Source organism: Leptosomus discolor, chromosome 3, assembly GCF_034619465.1.
Source record: "Leptosomus discolor isolate bLepDis1 chromosome 3, bLepDis1.hap2, whole genome shotgun sequence".
Classification (NCBI taxonomy): Eukaryota; Metazoa; Chordata; class Aves; order Leptosomiformes; family Leptosomidae; genus Leptosomus; species Leptosomus discolor.
In genome coordinates, this window is record NC_141393.1 from 20,728,972 (window position 1) to 20,741,637 (window position 12,666).

General features: G+C 38.8%; 1 protein-coding gene across 1 annotated transcript in view; it reads right to left on the minus strand.

The window, feature by feature from the left end:
• The window catches only part of SPATA7 (spermatogenesis associated 7), a 41,532-nt gene extending 29,461 nt beyond the window's left edge, over nt 1-12,071 (minus strand). The window contains exons 1-4 of the mRNA XM_086462973.1: nt 12,059-12,071; nt 4,066-4,146; nt 2,975-3,064; nt 1,409-1,456 (exon numbers count right to left, since the gene is read on the minus strand). Coding sequence (XP_086319099.1) covers nt 1,409-1,456; nt 2,975-3,064; nt 4,066-4,146; nt 12,059-12,071 — 232 coding nt within the window. The remainder of the gene's footprint in view (nt 1-1,408; nt 1,457-2,974; nt 3,065-4,065; nt 4,147-12,058) is intronic.
• Nucleotides 12,072-12,666: the final 595 nt, after the last annotated feature.

The following is a 12,666-nucleotide window of genomic DNA, read 5'->3' on the forward strand; positions in this document are numbered from 1 at the left end:
ATAGATAACAGAAATATACCTTTATCATTTTAACAAACAGCCGCTATTTATCCCCTTTTACTAATACACTTCATTTAGTATTCCATAAATCAATGATTTGAAAGTATTGCTCTTCAGCTAACAATATGAAGTAAGCCTACAGTACTGGTATCTTTAAACAGTGTTATTAAATGAGACAACTTCCAGAAAAAGTAACTGCACTTTAATACAGGCTGTGGGGCTTGTAACTGCCTTTGTTTTCTGCAAAAGGAATGAGAAGTTCCAGTCCCCAGGAGCTCACATTCCCAAAATTCCTCTTGACCTTGCACTAGTAAGCTCTCTTCTTGAAAGTTCAAGCTCACATCGTATGAGAAGAAAGGAGAGAAAATGCTAAAATTCTCCTCACGTGCTCCATTAATCATGTGGATGAAAAGAACCCCAAGCAAAATTAATTGTGATCCTAAGCATAACTAATCACTAACAGACTAGGTCCGTCTCACTAGCATTGCATTCACTGCAGATTCTTACAAATAGCTGGAGCAGTATATGAAAAGCTGAAGTAACAGATACATGAATGCTTTCTTAAGGGTTATATTCTATTGCTACTCTTCTATCCCTCTGGCTCTTCTGTTAAGTCACTTTTTCCTGGTTCGAGCTAGAACAGAACCAATTCTGTTCAGTGACTTTACTTTTCAGCTAAGTCTGTTCTAAGTAACTGCACATTCTGAAGTTAACAGGATATTTTTCCAGACAGTGTCTGCTTCTAGTAGTGACAGTGCTTGATGTTTATAGTTACTGCCAAGGAATGGTATGCAGAAAGGCTCTTGCTTATACTTGCTCCTATAGCAACCAAGGTCACTGCTAAATTTTGTACCCCATGTTAAAGTGCCATAAAGTAAAAATGTCACACCCGCATGGAGGAGCGGACAGGGCAGGTGACCCAAACCTGATCAACGAAGCATTCCATTCCATATGTGTCATATTAAGGATGAAGCTAAGAAATCACAAGGGTTAAGCTCTTCTTCAGTGGCTGGCATCAGAGAAGGACTCTGTCCTTTCTTCTGCCTTCAATCCTGGCCCATGTGCTCCTGAATCCAGTTCTCGAATCCAGCTCCTGAATCAAGCCTGGGACTTCCTCAGTGCCAGCCTTGTGCCATCAGTGGTGACGTATCGTCATCAGGGGGGTTAGGTTTGGTGTTGGTTTTGTATATATTTAGTCATTCTCTTATTAGTATTATTATATTTTTTATTGTTATTGTTTCATTAAAGCCATTCTAGTTTTCTTTCCCAACCCATAGGTCTCTCTCCCTTCTGGGAGGGGAGAGGCATTCATAGACAGTATCTGTCATTCATTAGTGGCCAGCCCAGCCCTAACCTGTGACACAGTTTTACAGAAGCTTTTGCAGAATTAAGAATCACAAATACTTACATTTGATGCTGGTCAACCTACTTTTGGGCACTGAACAGTCTACAGCTGCTGAAAAAAGAAAAAAATAAATGCGATTCAATATTTACTTAGTATTTGTGGTGGCTAGAAAAAAGCAGCAATAAAACAACACAGAACAAAGACTAATTTAATTAGAACACAGCAATTTTTCTCTATATAAAAATATGCTACTTACTGTGTATTTAAAAATAGAGTCAGAGAACCTTCAAGATAACGATGTTAAGTAAAAGATATATTTGAAGGAAAAATCACTATTTAAATGAAGATTCCTTACAAAAGGTTTCTATACACTTTGTGCTGATGGCATTTAACTGCACACCTGAGGACACTGAGCATGTTACATGGTAGAGAAATGACAGCATATTTGTGAGCATGGACCCTGGCTCGAAGCCCCAGTGTACCTCTCTTTAAAGCAGACATTAAGAAAAGCAAGGATGATGAAGAGAATCAGCAGAACTACCTCCAAAACCATATTTCTTAAAATACCTAGAAAAAGAGTGTACGATGTTCTGGGAGGCGGTCAAAAAACATTTCTCATAACTCATATCCTGCAAACTTTTATGCATTTAATTTAAATACTCAGGACAACCTGTCAAGCCCTAGCATTAATATCTGTAGGACTGAAATCCCTGAGACAAGTTCAGGCCATGAAGAATGAAAATAGGCTGTGAACTGTAAACAACATTAACAACTACCTACAGACATTTCTTAGCTCTGTGCATGATACTAACTTTTTAAACACAGTACTTCACACTCCTTACATGACCTTAAAAAAAAAAAACACCTTTGGCTGTAATACAGTTTGGTTTCAATTACAGAACTGACAATGGAATATTGTCAGTTCACAGTGGAATAAACACACATTTCTAAATTTGAAAAATTTTTGATCAGGATCTCACCATAATTAAGAAACAAACAGATATGTAACAGTTCAATAGGTTTTTAAGCACCAGATTTCATAATATTTGCCTTTTGATAAATGTAAGTACCTTCTAACATTAAAATATGTGAAAATATCATATAACTTTTAGTGCTCAATAATACAGATTAGTAACAGGATTTTCTCATTTGCAAACACATGGGGCAACTTTCAAAGTCCTTACGACTACCTAGTGCACTGACTGAAACATGAACAAAAGATAATGAACATTTTTAAATAAGAAAAAAGAATAGGCACAGTGGTCTGAGTTTAACTGAATGTGTTTGGTATTCATTCCTAAAATAAATTCCGTATGCTTGCTATTGTGACTATCTTCATGATTTTCAGTTCAGCATTTTATTTCATCATTTATTATTTTATCAAAAACAGAATGTAGAGAATACAGCACAAAGTACCCTAAAATTAAAGTAGTATCTTTGGTAGCACTGAAGGAAAATGTTTTCACACAAAACTTTCTCCTTGCTGAGATCAGTCTGAGTATGACAAGGAAGAAAACTACACTCCCTACAATCCAATTAATTTCCTCCTGATATGAGCCTATTCTGAAAGAATGAGCTAAATCTGGGGGTAGAAAGTTCAATTGTATATGCACACATATACATTTTTACCTTTGGCTGAAAGGATTTTGTTATAATGAAACACCATGTGATCTCTGATCAGGTACTGGCTAGTTAGACTTCGGGAGTCAACGCAGAAAGCTGTAAGATTAAAATATATATTAAACATTATAAAGGCAGGCACAATAATACTAAAATTTTAAAGTTATTAACTCCAATTCAAAGCCAAAAACTTTAAATTACCGTGTGCTTAACTTCTTCGCCCAATGGCAGTAATCTTTCTTTAGTAGCTACTATCACATGAAATCATTCTGCCTCCTTTGGTTTGTTTTTTCCCACTGAGCCATTAACTCAACAAATATCTACAGAAGTGGCTGAACTTGGAATATGAAAATGTCAGCATGGAAACTTCCTTTTTCTCCATTCTGTGATCTTTTGGAAAAAGCATCTGAGGTTGCAGTACACAGAAACATACACTAGTTTATGTAAACTACTGACTGTAAAGGAGTATGTTTAACCTCAAGGGTTCTTTAAAGCAGTAACCATAACTATATTCCAGCTAACATAGATGTGACATCTATATATATTTGGATATATATATTTGGGAGGTGAATCTCCCCCTCTTCTCTGCTCTGGGACTTGTTACCAGGGAATGTAGTGACAGGACAAGAGGTAATGGTTTCAAACTGAAAGAGGGTACATTTCGATTAGATATTAGGAAGAAATTCTTCACTGTGAGGATGGTGAGACACTGGAACAGGTTGTCCAGAGAAGTTGTGGGTGCTCCCTCTCTGGAAGTGTTTAAGGCCAGGTTGGATGGGGCTTTGAGCAACCTGGTCTAGTGGAAGGTGTTCCTGCCCATGGTTGGGGGTCGGAATTAGATGATCTTCAAGGTCCCTTCCAACTCAAACCATTCCATGATTCTATGATATCTTGCTGTTTCTAGCTAGGAGTACAGCCAAGGCAAAACTCACTCCTCAAACGTATTTTCAGTAATGCATACTAAATGTAACTACTATTAAAACTTCACCAATTGAGCTCAATGCAAAGGTTTTAATTATAAAACCTTTTTAATCATAAAATCAATGAATTCACATAAAAGGAACCATGTCAGCCTTCTGATGAATGCACATGTTACTCACCATTACTTTTGGTACTCAATTGTCCTTTGAATGGGCTTGCTGGACCACATCTGGGAATGCCAACAGCTGGGTATTCACTCACTTGAATAAAGTGTTAAAAAAAAAAAACAAACAAATGTTATAAAAACCAAAACATGGATTTTGACACACAAGACAAAGCAGTGAATCTTTACCCAAAGAACTTACGAATGACTGTAGCGGACCTTTTTCACAGAGGAGAAAAAAATCATATTTAAACATTACACTATTACTGAGGTACAACAGTGTAGTTAAGTAACTTAATCTAAACACCAAAATATGATAGCAGTACTTTCACTGGTTCAGACAGCTAAACAACAGTCGAAACCATTAGATTACTTCAGTCTGAACTTCACATTGGTCATTATACTGCACAGAGATATGGCCACAGTTTTGCACTATGCTAACTTCCCATTTGCTTTAAAGTTTTATCGATCAAATTTTATCATTATGTCCAATGACTAATATGAAAAATATTCTGTACATAGACAATGATTGTGGTTAGTATTAAACTAAAATGCAAGTTTAATACATTGAAGGAATTATGCTTGTGTAAAAATCATCCTATCAATGAGAACACACTATTTCAAAAATCTGTTGTTAGTGTAAGAGGAATTTGGTTTGTCATTCAATCTTCTGGCAGTTCCACAGACTCAGAACTCCATAGACAAGTGTAGATGCTGACAAAACTTAAACAACCAATTGTTCCAAAAAATTAAGGAATGTCAATTACAAGCTCTACATCTTCTCCTTGAAAATAAATGGCATACTGTCAGGCTCATAACCACTGTCTGGTACATAACCTACAAACTAAAAATCTGCACCTGAATTAATTAAGAATCTACACCATTTTTAGACAAAATTTTAACAGGAGATATCCTATTGCTACAAATACGAGTGTATACAAAGCATCCCTTTAAGATTTCCAAGACTCTGCTTAAAATGTAAAGCAAAATAAACAAGAGTTCTATAACAGAGTAAATATACCACGCTTACTTAACATCTATTATAAAACCATGCAGCCAATTTCTACAGATTTATTATTACTATCAAGGTCCATATGGTCTTCCCATCCTCATCCTACTTCTCATCTGTCATCACCCAGATCCCATCCCCATATGTCATTGCAATTGCCATATAAGCATTTTCTAGTAATTGGAGGCACTATAGCTCTGGGGCAGTAAATCTTACTGCTCTACACTTACTGGTCACTTCCAGCTTTCCACTCTTCATATGATGAAGCAGCTAGCTAGACCTACCAAAGATGAGTCAGAATCTCTTCTTAGTGACCTTCAGCTGGCTTGACGAAGGCAGACATATTTACAAACTGACTGGGGGGTGCAAGAAGCCATGACACATGTTAAAAGCCCCTTAATCCTACCTCTCATGGCTTCTTACCTCCTGCATGCCCAGCAGCTGGCTTTCCAGTTTGGGTTGTTTGTTTTTTTTCTATTTCCCACTGTTATGACTTGTTAGAGTACTACTGCAATTACGTACATAACTACTACATTCTGTAGCTCTAGTTTAAGTGCAACAGCATGTTGCATAAGATAGTTAACACAGTGTCTGACTATTAATTAGCAGACATTGCAGCAAAAGAAATTGTTCCTTTAATAATGTTTTAATTCCCCCAAAAGCCTTACAAAAAGACCTTATAAATTTCAAGTGACTACGATTAGTCAGGGAAGTAACAAAATGGGTCTTGATAAAATAAAAAAAATTAAACTCATTAGCATATGTGGAAACTTGTAGAGTACTTTCTTGGGACCTGAGGTGAGTTGACCCTGGCCAGATGCCCACCAAAGGCACTCTATCACTCCCCCTCCTCAACTGGACAGGGGAGAGGAAAAAAAAAAAAAAAAAAAGAATAACAACAGGCTTGTAGGGTTGAGATAAGGACAGGGAGGTCACTCAACATTTACCATCATGGGCAAAACAGACTCGACTTCAGAAAAATGTAATTTATTACCAATTAACTGAGAGAGGAGTAATGAGAAATAAACCAAAATCTTAAAACACCTTCCCCCCGCCCCTCCCTTCTTTCCCGGGCTTAACTTTGTTCCCAATTTCTCTCCCCTACACTGAGCGGCACAGGGGCGGAACAGGGAATGGAGGTCATGGTCAGTTCATTGCTCTGTTGTTCCTGCAGCTCCTTCCTCCTCAGGGGGAGGATTCCTCACACACTTCCTCTGCTCCAGTGTGAGGTCCCTCTCACAGGAGACAGTCCTCCATGACTTCTCCAGCATGAGTCCTCCCATAGGCTACAGCTCTTCATGAACTGCTCCAGCATGGGTCTCCTTCATGGTGTGCAGTCCTTCAGGAACAAACTGCTCCAGCGTGGTCCCCCCACGGGGTCTCTGGCAGCAAACCTGCTCCAGTGTGGGCTTCTCTCTCTCCACAGGCCACAGGGCCTGCCAGGAGCCTGCTCTGGTGCAGGCTTCCCACAGGGTCACAGCTTCCCTCAGGTATCCACCTACTCCGGCGTGAGGGCCCTCCACGGGGTGTAGGCAGTCATCTGCTCCACCGCCCATGGGCTGCAGGGGGACAGTCTGCCTCACCGTGGTCTATTACGGGCTGCAGGGGAATCGCTGCTCCGGCGCCTGGAGCATCTCCTCCCCCTCCTTCTTCACTGACCTGGGTGTCTTCAGGATGTTTCTCTCACATATTCTCACTCATCTCACTCGCTGCAATTACTGCTGCGCAACAACTTTTTCACTCTCTTAAACACGTTATCACAGAGGTGAAGAACACTGTCGCTGACTGGCTCGGCCTTGGCCAGCAGCAGGTCCGTCTTAAAGCCGGCTGGCATTGGCTGTATCTGACATAGAGGAAACTTCTAGCAGCTTCCTACAGAAGCCACCCCTGTAAACCCCTGCTACCAAAACCTTGCCACGCACATGCAAACTCGTTACAGGACCCTACTGTGAAATTACACTAAACCTGGATCAATAAACTCAATTCGCACTCTGATGAAGCCCAACAATATCAAGGCAATTTTGAATTAGTGTGAGGATTTCACACCTAGAAAAGCCAGCCTTTATACAGTATGGGCTTCTGTGGCTTTACAGTATCAGAGGTGGTGTCTGCAATAATAGCGCTCCCACTACCCTTTGCTGTGAAGTTGCCAAACCAGCAGTAGGAAAGGGACAAGGAAAAAACAAAAACAAAAGAAAATGCTACTGTAGATTTGTTCAACCCTGTCCTGCAATTGTTTTATCTTTATACCGTTTTCTTTAAAGCCAAAGGACACCATTCCTGCTCATCTGTATCAATTTCAAATGGTTCACTTTAAATTCCCCTCATGCTACAATTCTTCCTAATCTCTATTTGTGATTTAAACATACATAGTGACAAACAACGCTAAATTATTCTAAAAATATTACCATTCAGAACACAGCAAGAATTTATTCGATTTAGAATGCCTGTCTCCACAATGGTTTCAAACCTTTGTCAATAATGGCCTTCTTCCTTAAGTATTATATTTCTCTACCGTACACTATTACATATCAGTAGCACTCAGTGTCTAACTTGACACCCACCCTGAAACTCATGATTTCCTGAAGTTACAATGCTCATGTGTTTAAAGAATGCAAGTCTTTGGGAGGACTTGAATGTTAGATTATAATATTTTAGTAGATAAAAGTTTGTCCTAATGATTAAAAAAAAGATGTATACCCCAGATATCTAGATTATAGCAGACACCTGAGAATCAGAAGGGTTTCATTCACAGTTCTCAAAATAACCTAAATATTCCAGTATTTTCTTTATTTCAGAGCCAAGTTATAATTCCAGAAGCAGACACATACTGCTAGATAAACGCTTACAACACCACTCCTAACTCATTTTTATATGATAGAATTGCGGAGGTGCAAGCATGGGCATCTCAAAAATGCAAAGACATTGTTATAACTACAGTTGATTCTCTTCAGGTAAGATAAATGCCTTTGCCCTGAGTTAAAGATGATGAGAGACACTCAGAAATCTGTTGCTTTTACCGTCTTCAGCTGGAGATGGACTACAGGAAAGCCAGACTGTTTTGAAATGTTCACTTGCTTTGCATCACCGGCAGATGGCACACGGATAAACCCAACCGAAACTACTGCTGTGTCCTTTGCAGTTAATTTGGACCAGGCTGCCACACATCATTATTTTATGGGCGAGAAAAACTGTCAGAAAGGGTCAGGAGGGAGAAATATTTTACGGTTTCCTCTGCCTATTTCCATAATGGGCATGTGGACAGTGCAAAGATCAGCCCCAACCCATGCATTAACCCCCAGTTTGCATAAATCCCAAAGGCACTGGAAACACACCACCATTTTTCAAGAGGCGCTCGTGTCCCCTGCGCTGTCTTCCCAGAGCTCAGCTCCTCCAGCACGATGGAACTCCTGTGCCATCGAGGAAAGGTTTCAGGTCCTCAATCCAGCCAAATGGATTTCGAACCCAGCTCCCGCTAACTGCAGGATAACAACAATACTTAGTTCTTTCACAGGTATTTCTGAGGCCCCCCCTAGGAAATACAATATTGAACCATTTTCCGGGAAGTGGAGGACTTTGAATAAAAGTGTTTCTGACTGCTCAGATTTTAGGATACCCTCAAAATGTCAGGGTTGCAGCTGCACTAGCACCTGGACCTGTTGAAAGCTTTCATGCCATTAACAAGTTACATTTTCTCACCATTTAGAACATTTCCTTGCTGGGTAAAAGTTTAAGCTGAACAACTTTTTTTTTTTTAAATATCTAGTTAGATTCTGGGGGCTCTATCCTGGAAAATCATGTATTTTATTACAGCTTCAATTAAAGAATAGAACAGTCTTTAACTTAAGAGTATTTCCATAAAAAGCAAAACTTGTGATGCAAGCTTCCTATGGTCCTCCCATGGTATCCCATGGTGCTTGCTCCTACACTTCGCCTCCTGTGCCAAATAAAGGGATTGATTTTGTAACCTGTTCATCAATGACAGCATCTAAGGCCCTCTCTCTGTGAACCACCTGTTTTCCCAACGTAGAAAATTTATCACAGAAAAAGGATCAAAGACACTAATTTGGCTGAAATAATGCTTAGCACTATTGAAAACAGAAGAGGCAAAGAATAATAACAAGTAAACCTTTGTCTTCTTAGGATCCTAGGCTGTTTCACCTAGACATTCCATCAAATGTATAATTTCTACACCGAATTCAATTTATAATACTCTTCCTGTATCTTCAGTCTGAAACTCAAAATTGCCTTTTGTTGTGTCAAATATTTACAATGAAGATGTATGTTGCTACTGTCAGAGGAAAAACTGGAGGATTTGGTATGTGGAGAGTATTGATACTAATACTGATGTATTTTACTGTTTCTATAAAACAACTGAAGTGAGGTAGACAGTGTTAATGTTAAAATGTTTCACAAGTATAATTTCAGGTTTACTGACCTGAACAAGTATTTGTTTAGATTGAGTCTGTTTTCAAAGTTAGTTGCACAATAGTAGAAACTAAACTTAAATTGAAGGCTTAGATATGTGAAAAGAATTTTAAAGGAGAAGGGGATTTTCAGCAAATTACATATTAACCAAATATAAACCCGACAAAAGGATGGTAACTACAAATAATTAGAGCACCTGGACAGCTACAGGAGTGACAGAAGCTGCACTGGTTTGGGACTGTGAGCAGCGTGAACATGGTATGCATTTTGGCTACTTTGCCTCTTTTTTTCAAAACCCGTGCACGAGAGCCAGAAGTCTTCCAGTGAAAAATTTTCTACTGATTTTGATTATTATTTAAATAATAAATTACTTGGGGACAGGATCACTGGACTTAGCAGAACTGATCCCAGTACTTGCACTACTATAGCAGCTTTTCCAATAATTAGGTTTCCTGACTAAAATGCACACTTTCTACTTCTTACAATAAAAAACTTCCAGTCACAAATTTAAGGTCTATGTAAATATACTTCCAGAACTGGACTGTAAACTCTTCAAGTTAATTTCATTTTGTTTAAGAAATTATTTTCTGAGATTTAAACCTAGAAACCGAGACATATAATGGATTCCTATCTTTGATCTACTATACATGTAACTATGTGATCCAAACATACATTTCCTCACTGAATATAAAATCAGGATTCTCATGCTGTATGTTCTCCTAAACTACAGAGAGCAAACAAATACTTCTAAAAATTAATTAGATATTTTAAATCCTTGTTAATGGTTCTATATGCTTGCTGTAGGCTTTCCCTGCAAGTGTGTGACACTACACAAAAAGATGACAAAAAAACTGAAAAATACCCTTTTTCTGTAATTCTTTCCAGCTGGTATCTAAGGTAAGTAATAATTCTATTATTCCAAAAAGACTTAAAGGATTTTGTTTAAATTATCTTTTAATTTTCATTTAAAATGCATTCTATCTTTATTTCTAACTTTACAGTCATAAAAATTATGGAAATTGGTAGTTTCTATTTGTTACCTTGTTTCCTAGTTGGTAGTGGATATGCAGAATTTATGGAAATTATGTTTCTATAAAGCCATTTCAGATTTGGAACATCACTATGTACTGGAAAGAAGCCCAGTCTTTCATTATGTTCTCGTAAGAAGGATTTTAAACACAAGTATTAGACTTGCTATTTTTACAACAAACCTGCACTTCAGACATTGTGAACCAAAAATACTGAAAAAAATTAAAAATCATTCAGGTTACCCTTACCCACCAATACTTGTTATTTAAAAGATAATCCACAAAAAATAGAGAGACCTTAGGTGGGATATTTGGTATAGGCATCTAAATCCAGCACTACAAGCCACGAAACCTCCACTTCACATAGAGATGTGCGGACACTGTATTTTCTGAAGAGCAGCTCCTAGACCTTAGCTCAACCCTCAGCCCCAGGTGGATGAAGACCTCAGGTCTTCCCAGCTGTCCCAGAGGAATGTGCTCATCACTCAGCCGAGGCAGCAACCCTTTTGTGCACTGTTTTGTTGGCGGCTCCAGGACTCTTGCATTCTCAGCTGCACAGTGGCCACCTCTCAGCTGGAAATGTAGGAAACACCTCTGCCTATAACAGACTAGAACTGCAGCATTTGCGCAAGATGCAGGGATTTGATTTCCCTGAGGCTGATATGGACACTCAACCCAAGCTGACAAATGCTTTGCAATCACTCTATCCACTGCACTAATTTATGAAGGTTTGGTGCTGTTGCCTCTTCCACCTTCCATCGCCAGCTTCTTTGTTTCTTCTCTAATCCCTCAATGCTCTAAACCGAAAAGAGTTAGTGAGACACCTTTGTCCAAGTGGGTAATCCAGGCAACTACATGCAGAAGGGGGTTTGTGCTGTGAATTTAATAGAGGTCAAGGATGCTCTACCACTACCACCCTCGTTCCACTGACTAGTGATTCCTTCAGTTGGCTTCTTGCTATAAATTAATTCTTCTAACTCTGTACACATTAACAGTACACTACAGCACTAATGCTGTACACGTGGTGAGGAGGGAACAGAAGTGGTTTAAGTAATCTGTACGAAAGCCTAAATGACTTAGGAGTAGCGATGGAAACTCCTTCAAGTATCTAATTTAATACTTCTGAAAAGGTCATATTTAAAGGAATGAAATCAGGACCTGAAATATAGGTTCATCCCTTTTTGATACTATGAGAATTTTTAAACCAAAGTATCCATTAACTCTTTATGCTACAGAAATAATTGTGCATATGAACACAACACAAAAATATACAGAGTAAACACTGCTGTCTCAAAGTAAATTAAGAGATTAACCTGGTTATGAAAATCCACATTGATTTAAACTTTATTTAAATAAAGTAATTACTATCTTTCTTTTATATTTGCATGATGATACACTTTTATTCTTGGAAAAAAAAAGAATAATAGGACGCTCTATTAGTAGTACTACTACTAAGGCTTGTTCTCCTACTGTTGTGGCTTACATCTTCCTACTATACTGCCTAAACTCTTTTCAATTTCCCCAATTTGCTGCCTTTTCCTTACCTGCAGTCCCCATCCCCCCTGCCCCCCCCCCCCCCCCAACAATCTCCTACTTGCTCAGCCATGACTGATGAGGTGCTACAGGTGTTATAACTGGTCATCTAGTTTAAGCTTCTCTGGTTGTGTATCCTTGGCTGCCTAGTTGCTCATCCTCTAGCTGTGTATGTGGGAATGGACAAAGACCAGAATGACTTCCTCTAAAAAATGTATGTTAATTCGTTGGGTTTTCTCCTACCCAGCCACTGACATTTGTACTGCCAAGATTCTTACTTCTTACTCACAGCTGGGTGAAGTTGGTGAACTGGAAAGAGGAAAAAGCTGGCAGAGAGCAGTGACCCACCCACAGACCCGTTCTTTAGAAGGGGTTAAAACATGTCAAGTCTCCACTACTTTTCTGGCAGTATCTATGGAATCACAAAAGAACTTCAAACATGACTTTAGGTTTAGCTGGTTACTGAATGCACTGATAGTGTTCCATTTTATTTGAAAGTTACAGAAAGTTACAAACCAGCACTTCATAATCACACCTGTATTTTTTTTCCTGTTCACGCAAGCAAAACAGAAGCCTCTTGGACCCATTTCTGGTTCCAGTGAACATAAAACTCCCGTCA